The 14,584-nt window shown below is 46.9% G+C and overlaps 1 protein-coding gene across 1 annotated transcript in view; it reads left to right on the plus strand.

Moving 5' to 3' along the window:
• The window catches only part of ACOXL (acyl-CoA oxidase like), a 366,413-nt gene that overhangs the window by 102,781 nt on the left and 249,048 nt on the right, over positions 1-14,584 (plus strand). Inside the window, 1 exon segment of the mRNA XM_069541255.1 lies at positions 5,210-5,244. Within this exon segment, the coding sequence (XP_069397356.1) occupies positions 5,210-5,244 (35 nt within the window).

Genomic DNA, 14,584 nt, shown 5'->3' on the forward strand with positions numbered 1-14,584 from the left:
CGTCCACTGCTGAGGACTAGTGGGTCATGGCGTGTGTGGCAGGGTTTCAGAGTCACGCACGGAGGGGCAGGAAGTCTGGGGTGTTACCTGCAGGAAGACCAGCTCTGGAAGGTGCTGCTTGCGGGAGCATGGGGGCCCTGGCTCTTAGGAGGAGAGAACAGTGTTGGAAGGAGAGCCAGAGAACGGGTTAACAGGATGCGTTCGGTGGATCACTTTCTCCCTGCCTCCCGTCCGTGGACCAGCACACCGTGGCTCTGTTTGTGTGGGATTCTGTCCACGCCATGGCCTTCTTCTCCCCTTCACGCTCCTTTCCCATATTTTCCCAGAAAAGGGGAGGAAATCATTTAAAAAATACAGGAGGAAAATAAACAACAACCTTTCTCTGTGACTTTATTTTGTGATGTTATAAATCTTTGGACCCTTGAAAGTAAAAAAAAAAAAAACAACTATAAAAAAATCACCACCGAAGTATAGGAAAGGGAGGGAAGAGTCACGCCTAACAGGAAGGCTTTCCCCAAATTTGTCACAAACTCATTAATTCAAGATTGGAAGCTTGGAGAACCCGAGCAGAGCCTTGGCAGCATGGAAAGGTGTAAAGCGAGGTTGCAGACCCGCGGCCCCCGGGCCAGATTCCACTGACGTGTTTTGTTTGGCTCCCGTAGTTCTTGAAAAATAGTCAAATCAGTTTCAAACATGGGAGTTTTCATAATAAAACCCCTGATGTCCAGCATTTTTTTTGAGGAGCGGGGAGCACCGGTGCCAGGGCTGTGGCTGGTTGGTGGCTGACCACGTGAAGGGGCATGGCTTCTGGTCACAGCCCCGGCCAGCAAAGCACCCCTGGTCTAGAAAGTTCTGGACTCACACTTGGAGCACCAGTCACCAGCTGGATGACTTGGAGGCTGGCACCTACTGGACTTTTCCTCCTCACCTGCCGCTGGCAGCCTTGTGTGTGTGGCAGCACATCGTAAACACGAAGCACAGCAGATTCCCAGCCACACAGGGACCCTTGGGCCAGCGGGCCTCAGGGAAGGGGCGCTTGGTGACAGTCGGTGCACCTGTAAGGACGTTCCCTACTGCCTTCTAAGACAGTGCCAGCCACTTCTTTAAAGTTTTTTCAAAAGATGGATTTTAAAAATGTGTTTTCTAAAATTATGATTATTTTACAAGGTCTGCACAGTCCACGTGGTGCTTTATAGGGTGTATCCGGCTACAGCTGGCCCACTTCTGGGTGTTTTATGGCAAATTATTCTCAGATTACCCTTTAATGCAGGAAGGCCTGCCAGTTGTCTGAGCTCCCTGGGTCATATAGAAAACCCCTAGACTTGATACGAAACAGCTGCCTCGGTCAGCTGTTCCAAAAAAAGGAGCATTTTCAGGCCGAAGCAGCAGGAAAAAGGTTTTTTGTAGTTGGTGGAGATTTTGAAAAAAAAAAAAAGTTAAATTACTCTTTCCTGGCCATTAAAAGGTGATTGAATTTTGTTATTAACAAATTGTGGGAATCTCGAGAGAAGTACTCCGAATGGGAGTTTGTTAAGGGCTCTCTGGCAATACTTACAGTATGTCCCGGGGGGGTGTTCTCGATGGAGGGTGGCTGCACAAAACTCCGCTGACCTCCGTGTCCTCGGGCCTCAGCCCGGGCTGGGCTGGGGTCAGGGGGCCAACCCCCGGGCCTCCCTCCTCTCTCTCCCCAGGGCCCCTGCTGAGACCAGCAACAAAAGGGTCAATTGTCTGAGGCCCCCCTTTGTCTCAGAGGCTCTATGGGCCTCTTCAAATGCCAAAGTGTCTCTATGCACATGGGTGAATGCATATACACATGGCTGTAGGAATGTGTATCCGTATGTATATGTGCACATGTGCTGGTGCATGCGAGTATTGGATAAGCATGTGCGTGCACGTGTGCACCCAGGAACACGTGCTTATTTATATGTGCACATGCATGCACGAATAGGAATGCACATGTACCTGTGCATGCATACATGGGTGTGGATGCGCCTCTGTAAGTGTGTGCATGCACACACGAGTGTGCACCTGTGTGCCTATGTGCACACACATACGAGTGAGTTGGGTGTGAACGTGCACACACAGGCAGTGGTGTGACTTGCTTGAAGAATTTCTTAGACGCTGATGCCTCTTCGCAGGGTGAGCGCTCACAGAGGCCTGGCTGGCCTCGTCCCTAGGGCCGAGGGAGAAAACATCTCTGGCCCATCTCTCAGCAGTTGGCCCAGTTACCTTGATGCGGCATTTGCTATGGGGCAGAAACCTCAGAGAAGTCTCTGCCTCCCCTGCCTTCTCTAGGGTCAGATAATAGGTAGGATGCAGGAGGAGGAACCATAAGGAGGCTCCCCACACAGCTCACTGGCCTCGTTTACCTGTTCCAATGTGGGGTTTCATGGCGAGGCCCGCAATAGCTTTCTACGCTGTTCCATTACCTTCTCAGGGCTGCCTAATCAGATCCAGTGCATTCCATGTGGCGTTTAAGCCAGGTTTCCAGAAGGACTGTACAATGACCCGTTCCCATCTGTCCCATCAGTGGGCTCCCACGTAGCTCTGGGGTCTCTGTACAGGTGCCAATCATCCTGTTCCCTAGCGCATCTCTGGAGACCTGCGGGATTCTGTGGCTGGTCTGTACCATCCCAAGGTTCACACTCTCTTCCTTAACAAAGGTGTCCTTTTAAAAATGACTGTAAAACATATTTGATTCAGAAGCCAAGAAAAGACTAATAAAAATGCTTAATTCAAATTTGCTTCTGTGAAGGATTTATCTCCCAGCCCCTTTTAACCAGCACAGCTGCCATGTAACAACTTTTTCTGCTTTTTTTTCTTATTCTTGTCCTTCCCCAGACCCATTTCCTCTCCCTACTCCAGCAAGGGCTTATCTTTCAACTGTGGAAAGGCACCAGTTAAACAGTACTCCAAAGCTTATCAAAATATTCAGGCAGTAAAATTATCTTATAATTAGCCTAACTGTAAGCCAGAACTTTTTAACCCCAGGAAAGGTGAAGTTACCTGGCCTGTGAAATTGGTAAATTGCTCATTCTGACCTTTTTAGGCTGCAGTTTCTACTTTTATTTCATTCCCCCAATAATTTCCTCCTTTTTCTTTAAATTCTTGATGGTCCCTGAGGCATCTTCCTCTTCTGTTTGCTGAAGGCTCAGAGAAAATGTACTCCTGGCTGAGCTGAAATAGATAATTGAATGCATTCAGGCGAGGGGGATACGAAATCAACCTGTTATCTACTTCATGCCTTCACTTTTAGGTATGCTTTGGGTAAAATGAAGCCTCATCTCTCCATCGCTGATTCCATACTTCAGGTGCATGCAGTGGTGGCACCCAGCCGCATGATTCCGGAGCTATTCCCACACTAGCTGGGGGATTCTGCAGTATCCTGAGCTGGTTAGAAGAATTGGGCTTCCTTATCACAAAGATTTGTCCTAACTCTTCCTCCCCTTGTCTCTTGCTTACCCCATCCACCCTCCCACTACCCGAGGGACCCTCCTGTCATCTTGCAGCACCCAGGAGGGTGCCACAGAAGTCACCTCCCCACCCCCACTTCTATGGGAGCTGACATCAAGGGAATGGGCAGTGACGTGTTTGGGGGTGTTAAGGTGCTACTTAGGTGGACTTTTGGCCCAGAAATGATATTATAGATGATGCTTCGGTTTTTAACTGCAGTTGAGATTCTTAAACTAGTCATGCCACAATTCAGCCACAAGTGGGTTAGTGAGACTTACATAGGCATGATTAGGGCTGATCACTGTGTTTTACATGATGAAATACTTGCAAAGTTGCAAAAATTAAACTTAAAAACAATTAAAAATTAAATTTTGGAGTGTGACATTTTCATAGAGGGGTGTTGCCTATAAATAGTGGTAGTGATTATTTATAGAGTTTTTTTCCTATCCATCAGGCGGTATGCACACACGTGGGCATACACACAGATACAAACACATAGATAGAAAAATTGTTTCATCCTTATGTTAATCTGGTGAGAACACAATTACTTTGCCCATTTTACAGTTGTGAACACTGAGGCTCTGAGAGGTTAAATCACTTGCTGACACCCATATGGTTAGCAGTTGAACGTGGCTGTCATGTAATCCACCACTGGCCTTGCGTTAACCAGCCGAGGCCCAGGCCATATGGTCCGACCTCTAGTTGTTCTTGAGAGGTTTCCCTGACACCCCTACAGGGTAAGGAGGAAATTGCAGTGTTACCTCGGGCTCTGCTTGTGGCCGTGCCCGGCAGTCGTGTACACTTTCTCTTGATGTCACGTGTATATCACAAGTGCGATTTCCTTGCAGTCCTCGGAGCTGCCTTGCTGGCCTTGAGCTGACAGGATCAGGGTGAAGTCTGTGCTGATCCCCTCAGGGAGGCTCTGGCCCAAGTGGTCAGTCCCCCTGGGGTGGAGGCAGTGAGAGGGTCGCTCCCAGGACCTGGGCGTGGCCATGATCTCCTAATGCAAACCTCAGAATCAGATCCGCTCTGCAGTCCCATCTTTTCACGGCTTTGTCTCAGAGCTGAAAGAGCCCTGTTTTGCTCATGGAAAGAGTAGAATGGTGGTTGCCAGGGGCTGCAGGGTGGGCGTAAGTGGGGAGATGTTGGTCAAAGGGTAAAAACTTCCAGGGCTAAGAAGAATAAGTTCTAAGGGTCTAATGTACAGCATGGTGACTGTAGTTAACAATGCTGTGTTGCCCAGTTGAAAGTGGCCAAGAGAGCAGATCTTAAGTGTTCTCACCAAAAAAAGAAATAAAAGGTAACTCTGTGAGGCGATGAATGTGTTAATTAATGTGCTAATGTGTGTTAACCATTTTGCAATGTAGGTGTATATGTCATCACTTTAAATAGATACCCTTTTGTCAATTACCTCAATAAAAAATAAAAAAATAAACATTAAAGCATTTTTAAAAAGGCAAAAAAGAGCCTTTTGGAAGTCTTTCCTGATGAGAGACACCTTCTGTCTAATCCATGATGGAATATTGTACCCTGTTTAAGACCCTTTCAAAATACCATTATCCTTTTAAGAGTTAAGTTGAAACTAAAGATCGATCATTAAAACATGTTATTTAAAAAAAAAGTGTTATTTAGGAAGCATTAGCAGGAAGGTGTTTTAAGAAATGTTTAAAAAAATTGGCGCGTTACATCAGTATTCTTGTGAATTCAGCATATACTTGATATTATTTAATATGTATTCCTCTCTTTTTAATTGCAGCTTGGGTTGACGATAGCCATTCGCTATAGCCACAGGTAAAGTTACATTTTTTTCTTTTAAGGAGTATCCTTACTGATTCATAGATTTTGGTTTCCTCAAGTCTACAAGTTTTTTAGCTTAATTTTGGTGGCTGCTCTATCTGTGATGTCAGTGTGATAGCAATTGTTCTAGTTGCTTGACTGGTGAGAGTTAATCACTCTTTGGAGGAATAAGATTTTTACGTAAAAGTTGTGGTAGATAGCCCATTTCTTTTTTTTTTAAATTTATCTATTTAATTTATTTATTTTTGGTTGCATTGGGTCTTCATTGCTGCGCGTGGGCTTTCTCTAGTTGCGGCAAGCGGGGGCTACTCTTCATTGCGGTGCATGGGCTCCTCATCGCGGTGGCTTCTCTTGTTGTGGAGCACGGGCTCTAGGTGCGTGGGCTTCAGTAGTTGTGGCACACAGGCTCAGTAGTTGTGGCGCATGGGCTTAGTTGCCCTGCGGCATGTGGGATCTTCCCAGACCAGGGCTCGAACCCATGTCCCCTGCATTGGCAGGTGGATTCTTAACCACTGCGCCAACAGGGGAGCCCTGCCCATTTCTTTTAAAGTCAAAAATGTAATGCTCTAGGGCAGGGACCCGACGTGATTTCTGGGAGTGGACTCTGTCCAAGGGTGAGAAGTGGAAACAGGGATGTCATGCATGAGAAATGAGGCCAGAAAGCCACCAGACTGTGAAGATGGACTAGTGTCCCAAAGATCCATTCAGACTTCTTTTATACTAAAAGGGGAGGGGGTGTGGCTGGTTGTTGCAGCCTTCTTGATGCTGGAATCCTTTGTTCTTGCAGCTGTCCTGTTGGTCAGGGCACAATGTTCCTATAAACCTCCAACAAGACAAATGTTATTCTCTGTTCTGCAACTTTTTATCTCTATGAATGGGAAAGTTTTATACCTTTAAAGGTCAGAGCCTTGAGAATGGGCTACCCTGTATATTCCAGGCTATAGGCAACATTCTTTTAGTGATTAACTTGTAACAAGAGCAATAGAGTACAAAAAGGTTAAAGTAAAAGAAACAGATTTAGTATGGGGTCAGATTTGTTCTTCCCTATCACATCCCCATGGAGGTGGTGGGTACACCATGAAGAAAGCACTTCGCTTGGATTGTAAACAACATTCCCCTTTGTTCCTCTTTCCCCAGACCACCCGCCTCACTGAGGAAATGTGGCTGGTAGATAGAGGTTTATGAGGCTGAGTAGCAAGGTAGCCACCCTGAGCCATGACCCTACGGGAGCTAAGGACAGGAGCTCTCTTGTGATGAAGGGAAAGAAGGATGATCGGGTGGTAAACGAACGTCGATTTTAGAGAGGACAGAGCTTTGGAGCTGCTCATCCTGTGGCCACATTTATGGATTCTGCCCCAGTTCCTATCTGCCTACTGTCACTGGACGACCATTTATCATGCCCGTGCAGTGTGTGGGTCAGGGGTCTGGAAAGGGCAGTGAAGATGGCTTGTCTCTGCTTCACAGGGTCTGGAGCCTGTGCTGGGGGACTCAAGGGCTGGGGGGCGAGCCATCTGAAGGCTCACTTGCTCTTGTGTCCGGTGGGTGAGGCTGGCTTGTGGCTGGGGGGGCAGTCTCTGTTCCTCTCCATGTGGGCTGTTTTGAGCTTCCTTACAGCATGGTGGTTGGCTTTCTCTGAGTGAGTGTCCTGGAAAGAGAGAACCACGTGGAAGCTGTCTCCGTTCTGTGGCCCAGCCTCACAGAGCATCACTTCCACCTTGTTCTACTGGTTGGCACAGTCGCAAGCCCCCACTTGTGTTCAGAGGGAGGGAGTAGAGACACCTGCCCCACCTCGGCCGAGGGAGTGTCGGTCACGTTGTAACAAGAACACGAGAGGTGGCAGAGCTTTGTTCGGCCATATTTGGAAATGCGCCGTGCCATGGAGCCCAGCTGAGTGTTGGAGTATTTATCTAGAGCACTTGTGGAAAGAAATTTAAGACTGTCCTTGCTGCAAGGCACTCACTAGTTGGGGGTACACAAGGGGTATGTCTGAAGAAGACAGGACAGATGCAGTTCTCATAGGAGGGGGTCAACCAATCAAATGAGGCTTCTTAGAGGCAGTGGCCCTTAAGCCATCCTCATTCCACCGAAGTGCGAGAGTGGGACGCAGGTCCAGTTGGCTCAGGGAGATGCCTGGGCAGGCTGAGAATACAGGTCCCTGAGAACACATAGCCTTTCAATGACTATTTGACATGTATTTGGAGGAGAGGCAGCGTATGGGGAGGCTGTGGAGGGGTGGGGTGGATCCTGGCTGCCTCAGCCTTCCTTCTGTAACCCTAGGAGTTCAGTCGCAACCCTAAACTTAGAACCCACTCCTCAAAACAAAGGCCCTGCCCAGGCTGGATGGCAGGCAAGCAGAAAGGCTAGCAGTTGTCTGTCTACGGGAGCATCTGCCTTCTGGGTCCATGCTCCATCCAAGGAGCCTAACCCCGCACTCCTCCTGGCCAGGCCACTGCTGTGCTCTCACGGGGGACGTCCTGGCAAAGGGAGCTGCCCCTGGGCTGTGTTTCCAGGGAAGTTTGCCTCCAGGCTGTCCTGTCTCCTGTCTTAGCTCTGGGCCGTCAGGTTCAGAGCAGGGAGTCATGGATATTTGCATAAACGCAGCAAAAAGCGAAGACAAATCTAAATAAGTTACAGAGGGAAGTAGTGAGGTGGGGGAGGAGGAAAGCGAAGGTATCTACTGAGCTTCCTTTGCCAGTGCCCAGTACCTTCACCATATGCCTCAAGGGCTGGGGCCCCCGGAGTGAGCGGTGGCCCAGCGAAGCCCGTATTCACAAGAGGCTGCTCACAGCGTCCGTGTGCCCCTGCCAGGAGCCTGAAGTCTTTAGGAGCAGAGAGAATGATTAGAAGGTGACTGCTGTAACTCAGGGATGAGCCGGAGACTTTGTTTTTCTTTTTTGGCTCGGCTGGGCCTCGAACAAAGTGTAAATGTCCAATTTCCACATCCGATGGACGCAAGCCAAGGTGGGGAGAGGTTGTGAGGAGCATTTGACCTGTCCAGGTACCAACATCTTAAAATAACAGAGGCCTTATCAGAGGTTGTGGTTTTTTTTGCTTTTTTTTTTTTTTAAGATTTTTTTTTTTTTTTTTTGATGTGGACCATTTGTTAAAGTCTTTATTGACTTTGTTGCAATATTGCTTCTGTTTTATGTTTTTGGTTTTTTGGCCCCGAGGCATGTGGGACCTTAGCTCCCCGACCAGGGATCGAACCCGCACCCCCTGCATTGGAAGATGAAGTCTTAACCACTGGACCGCCAGGGAAGTCCCCAGAGGTTGTGTTTTGCAAAAATTATTTCTGAAACAGGGGATTCTGAGTTAAAAATTCCAGGAAGCGCAACAGCAGCCGTCAAGTGTGGTGAGGAGGAATCTTCCAGTCTGCAGGAATGGGTGACACTTGATACGGTGTCACTGAGGAGACACTTGCAGGTCAGGGCCACACCACCTGCCCCTTGCCCCTTGGCCTTTGTCCTGTCTCCAGGGTCAGCGGGCACAGGAGGAATCGGCCTTTCCTCTCAGACACCTGCAGGTCACCGTGTTGCCTGGTGGTGCCTCTTCTGTCCCTCCTGCTGCCTGGCCCTGTCATACACCTCTGTCCTCACATAGGAGGAGGAAGATGAAGGGGGTGGGTTTCTGGTTGTGTCCCCTATTTAAAAATCCTACTAGCTTATTTAGATTAATTGAAACTTCCATCCTTTTGTCGATTGCTTTTTTTTTGGTAAATTATACCTAACAGAAATTTACCATTTTTTTAATTTATTTATTTGTTGGCATATACTTAATTTACAATGTTGTGTTAGTTTCAAGTGTATGGCAAATTGACTCAGTTATATCGATGCATATACATATATATTTATTTTCAGGTTCTTTTCCGTTATAGGTTATTACAAGATATTTAGTATATTTCCCTGTGCTACCCAGTAGGACCTTCTTTTCCTGTTTTATATATTGTAGTGTGTATATGTTAATCCCAAACTCCTAATTCATGTCCCCCCTCCCTCCTTTTGGTAACCATAAGTTTGTTTTCTATGTTCGTGAGTCTATTTCTGTTTTGTAAATGAGTTCATTTGTGTCATTTTTTTTAGATTAAAAGTGATCTAAAAAATAAAGTTTACCATTTTAACCCTTAAAAAAGGATTAGGGAGTGTACAGCTCTGTGGCATTAAGCACATTCACATTGTTGTGCAGACATCATCACCATCCGTCTCCAGAACTTTTTCATCCTCCCAGACTGAAAGTCTGCACCCGCTGAACACTGACACCACCGTCCCAAGCCCCCAGCAACCACCATTCTACTTTCTGTCTCTGAATTTGACGACTCGAGGAACGTTATAGATGTGGAATCATGTGGTATTTGTCCTTCTGTGGCTGGCTTATTTCACTTAGCAGAGTGTCCTCAGGGTTCGTTCATGTAGCATGTGACAGGATTCTCTTCCTCTTTAGAGGCTGTATACTGTTCCATTCCATACATAACTCTTTCTTTATCCATTCACCTGTCGATGGACATTTGGGTTGTTTCTGTCTTTTGGTTATTGTTAATAATGCTGCTGTGAACACGGGCATACAAATATCTCTTGGAAACTTTGCCTTCAATTCTTTTGGGTGGAATTGGTGGATCACATGATAATTTTATTTGTAGACTTTTGAGGAGCTGCTGTACTATTTTCCTGTTGATTACTTTTTAAATGGGGTTGTATCTGTGTCTATATAGTTCTTGGTCACTTCAAAAGCTCACGGCCGGGCTTCCTTGGTGGTGCACTGGTTGAGAGTCCGCCTGCCGATGCAGGGGACACGGGTTCATGCCCCGGTCCGGGAAGATCCCACATGCCGCGGAGTGACTGGGCCCATGAGCCATGGCCGCTGAGCCTGCGCTGCGCGACGGGAGAGGCCACAACAGTGAGAGGCTCGCGTACCGCAAAAAAAAAAAAGAAAAAAAAAAGAAGAAAAGCTCACGGTTGCTATTGAGAAATGGTTTCCAATTCCCTTGTCACGTTTGCCCAGAGCCCAGATGCCGGGATTGAGGTTTTCCTGGGTCTTTCTTGTGTGGATAGGGATGTTTTTGGAAACACAGTTCGGGACTTTTGGTTCTAATCACCAGGTCTGTTTCCAGAATTATAACAGCAGGGCTGGGGCCAAGCGAGGTGGTGGAGAAACCCCAGCAGACTCCTTCAGTAGGTGGGGGTGAGATGAAGGGGAGCGAAGAGGCAAATGTGGTTCCAAGAGGCCAGTATTGGGAGGATGGGCTCACCTATGAAGAGGGACAGATTCGGTGGCCTTAAGGGACACAAGTGTGGGAGGAGGGGAAGGAGCCTATAAAATCTGATAACGCTGCTAGCAGGCAGCACCTCTCAGGCTGCTACAGACATGTGGGGCAGAGCTCTTGTGCGGCAAGAAAGGAGTTTACTGCTCGAAGGGTGCCCGGTTTTGTTTTTGTGCATCTGCGTTGGTGCCTCAGCTATCAAATTTCCCTTGTTACAATGAACTACAGTGAACAGTGCTCAGAGTTAGGACCAGTCCCCGCCCCGACCCCTACCGCCCATCTCCTCACTAACACGTGCACACCCCAGCCATCCCCACTCCTGCCCCAGGCATGATGGTTCAGCCTCTAAATCCTGCTACACCTGTTACTCCAGACCTATGCATGTGTTACAGGAGTGCGTGCATGTCTCTGTGTGTGTGTGTGTGTGTGTGTGTGTGTGCGCGTGTGTATGTGCATGTGTGTGTGTGTGTGTGTGTGTGTGTGTGTGTGTGTGTGACGTGGTGTCGGATAGGGGGCTGAGGGGCCAGGAAGTGGAGAATGACGTAGTCATATTCCCAACGTATAGATGTACCAAGCAAGGAAGAGCATCTCCCGTGACGGACCACGTGTTTGGCAGCAAGTCCTGCACGCGTTTCATTTATTGTCGTGGCATTTTAATTTATTTTCGTAAAGTCAAGTCACTTTTCAGGGTGGAAAATTGTCTCTTGATGTTCATTCCCCACTGTTTGGCTTGAGGTTTTCGGGTGGAATCCACACGGTGGTGACGGCTGGGTAACCCCCAGAAGTGCCCTTTGCAGGTAACAGCTCTAGAGGCCCCACTACCCGCCCAGCGGGGAAATTGTTCCCCACTGTGTGGGTGTTTTGTTTTTTCTTTTTCTACAAGATTGAAAGAGAGTTTAGATGTTCTTCCTGCCTGTCACAGGGCAGCAGCCCGAGGAAGCCTGCTCCCTCCTGGTGGGAACCCCTGGGCCAGGATGAACCGGGCTCAGGAGGGATCGGCTCAGCTCTGGCGCTCATTCTCCGATACGGTGGAGAGCTCGCACGCAACAACAGCAGGGAATTTTTGCATGTGGCACTTATGACCATATTTCAAGAAAGGCTCATGAAAGCAAGGTGTGAGAGCAGCAAAGTGGCCCCCGACAGAATTACTTTGCTCTGTTTTTTGTTTTTGTCGGTTGTCCTTTCCTAATAAATGAGGAAGGGCGGATGGACCTAGAGACGATTGTACTAAGTGAAGTCAGTCAGACAGAGAAAGGCAAATACCATATGATATTTCACTTGTGTGTGGAATCTAAAATATGACACAGATGAACTTATTTACAAAGCAGAAATAGACTCACAGACATAGAGAACAGACTTGTGGTTACCAAAGGGAAAAGGGGGTGTGGGAGGAATAAATTAGGAGTTTGGGCTTAGCATATACGAACTACTATATATAAAACAGATAAACACACGGTCCTACTATATAGCACAGGGAGCTATATTCAATATCCTGCGATAAACCATAATGGAAAAGAACATGAAGACGAATATATATATACACACACAGGCACACACACACACACACGGATCACTTTGCTGTGCACCAGAAACTAACACGACGTTGTAAATCAACTACACTTCAGTTTAAAAAAGTAAATGAGGAAGGAAGGGAAGTTTCCATTTGGCTTGTTATAGTTAAATGGAAAGCCGCAGAGTTTTGACTTTTAGATGAAGGCTAAAGGTAAATCATTCTCACAACTGATTTCTTTCTGTCAGTTTCTTGGATAGAATCAGTACCCTATTCAGGCCTGTGCTCTAAACCTAATATTGGAGCTACAGGTACCAATCCCCTGAAAGGTTTTGAGGTCCTCTGAGGGTTGGCAAGGGGAAGGGAGAATGGGGGAGCTTGCATGTGATTAGTCCAGGGAAGTGGGCGAGTTGACAGCTTGATCAGCCCTGAGCTGGACTAAGGTGGGTGTGGCCTTACACCGAAGAGGCAGACCCCCTGATCTTAGGTCATTCTGAGACTGCCTTCAGGTATTGGTTTCTGAACGAGCCCAGGAGGGCCCAGCAGGAAGTGAAGGGGTCGTGTACTTTTGTTTTCTGGTTTAGATTAGAAGCAGAGTTTGAAGTTCCTAGATGAAGCAGAATATTTATTGAATGGACAGGCTGCATCAGTGAGCAAATGAAATTGTCATCTTAAGATACAAAGGGAGGAAAAGACAAGAAACAGGGCCATCAGGCCTATTGGACGTTGATTTCAAACACCTAGCGACTCCCATTTGGAGCTGGTTTGATCTTGTGGAGACAGCTGGTGGAGACTGTTGTTCTCCAAAGTCTGTAAAAATAAACAAAGATGCCATTCTGGCCTTTTTTCCCCTTCCAGGGAGTAGTTGTTTCTGTCACTGGGGTTCTCTGGCCGACTGTTCCATCTGTCCGTTTTTCAGACTTCACAATGAGGCTCCAACCAGATTTATACGCAGCGTTGCCAAGAAATTTATTCAACCCCAATGGTATAATCTTAAAAGCAAAGCCATCTTTTGGAAGGTTGTGTTTTTTAGATAACCTTAATGCAGAAGTTTGCCCTCCAGAGAGCAGAATATGAATGTTCACAGGGTGTCTGAGTTAGATCCTCTTAGTGAGGACCTTGGGGGCCGAGGTTGTACAGCAGAGCTCGGCATGGGGCTGTGGATGTGCCTGGTGAGTGGTAGATGCTTTTCAGGGTCCAGGGGACTAAAGGGTACATGGATGTGCCTCTCCATCCCCTCCGCCACCCCCGTTTCAAAATTGAAGTATGGCTGATTTACAATGTTGTGTTAGTTTCTTGTGTACAGCAAAGTGACTGTACACCAGAATATATGTATATTCTTGTTCAGGTTCTTTTCCATTATAGGTTATTCTGAGACATTGAATATAGTTCCCTGTGGTATACAGTAGCTCCTTGTTGTTTATCTATTTTATATATAGTATTTTGTATCTGCTAATCCCAAACTCCTACCCCCTTTGCCCTCCCCCACCCCCTTTGCCCTTTGGTAACCATAAATTTGTTTTGTATGTCTGTGAGTCTGGTTCTGTTTTGTAAATAAGTTCATTTGTATCAGTGTTTTGGATTCCACATATAAGTGATATCATATGATATTTGTCCTTCTCTGTCTGATTTACTTCATTTGGTATGATAATGTTTAGATCCATCCATGTTGGTGCAAATGGCATTATTCCATTCTTTTTTATGATTAAGTAATATTCCATTGAGTATACACACCACATCTTCTTTATCCATCCATCTGTCAGTGGACACATAGGTTGCTTCCATGTCTGGCCTATTGTAAATAGTGCTGCTATGAACATTGGCGTGCATGTATCTTTTCAAATTAGAGATTTTGTCTTTTCTGAGTATATGCCCAGGAGTGGGATTGTTGGATCATACGGTAAGTTTTAGTTTTTTGAGGAACCTCCATACTGTTTTCCAGTAAATTGGCTGCACCAATTTACATTCCCACCAACAGTGCAGGAGGGTTCCCTTTTCTCCATACCCTCTCCAGCATTTATTATTTGTAGACTTTTCGTTGATGGCCATTCTGACTGGTGTGAGGTGATGATACCTTATTGTAGTTTTGATGTGCATTTCTCTACTAATCAGCGATGCTGAGCATCTTTTCATGTGCCTATTGGCCATCTGTATGTATTCTTGGAGAAATGTCTATTTAGGTCTTCTGCCCATTTTTTGTTTCTTCATCCCCTTTTGATCTCTTGTCTGGTATCAAATTGGTGGCTTTGTTTTCTAGGGACCTTCTCGTCCAGGATCCTGGCCATTTCCCCAGTCAAGCCTGCTCATCACATACCTGTTGCCATCTCCACAAGATGGCCTCTAGGGAAATCTTTTGCCTGCCACCAAGGGGATCTTTCTCAAACACAGATCTGATCATGCCCCTTCCACTCAGGAGTTTCCGTGGGCTTCCATATGTAGAGAACAGCGTTCTGACCCTTAGCATGGGCCTCCAGACCTCATGCCCAACCTCTGTCTCCTCCCATTTTGCAGCCCTGAGATTCCTGCCTCCTTTACCCCTTGCTCTGGCACTTTCCTTTGAAGACTTAACT

This window comes from Delphinus delphis, chromosome 12 (genome assembly GCF_949987515.2).
Source record: "Delphinus delphis chromosome 12, mDelDel1.2, whole genome shotgun sequence".
Lineage (NCBI taxonomy): Eukaryota > Metazoa > Chordata > Mammalia > Artiodactyla > Delphinidae > Delphinus > Delphinus delphis.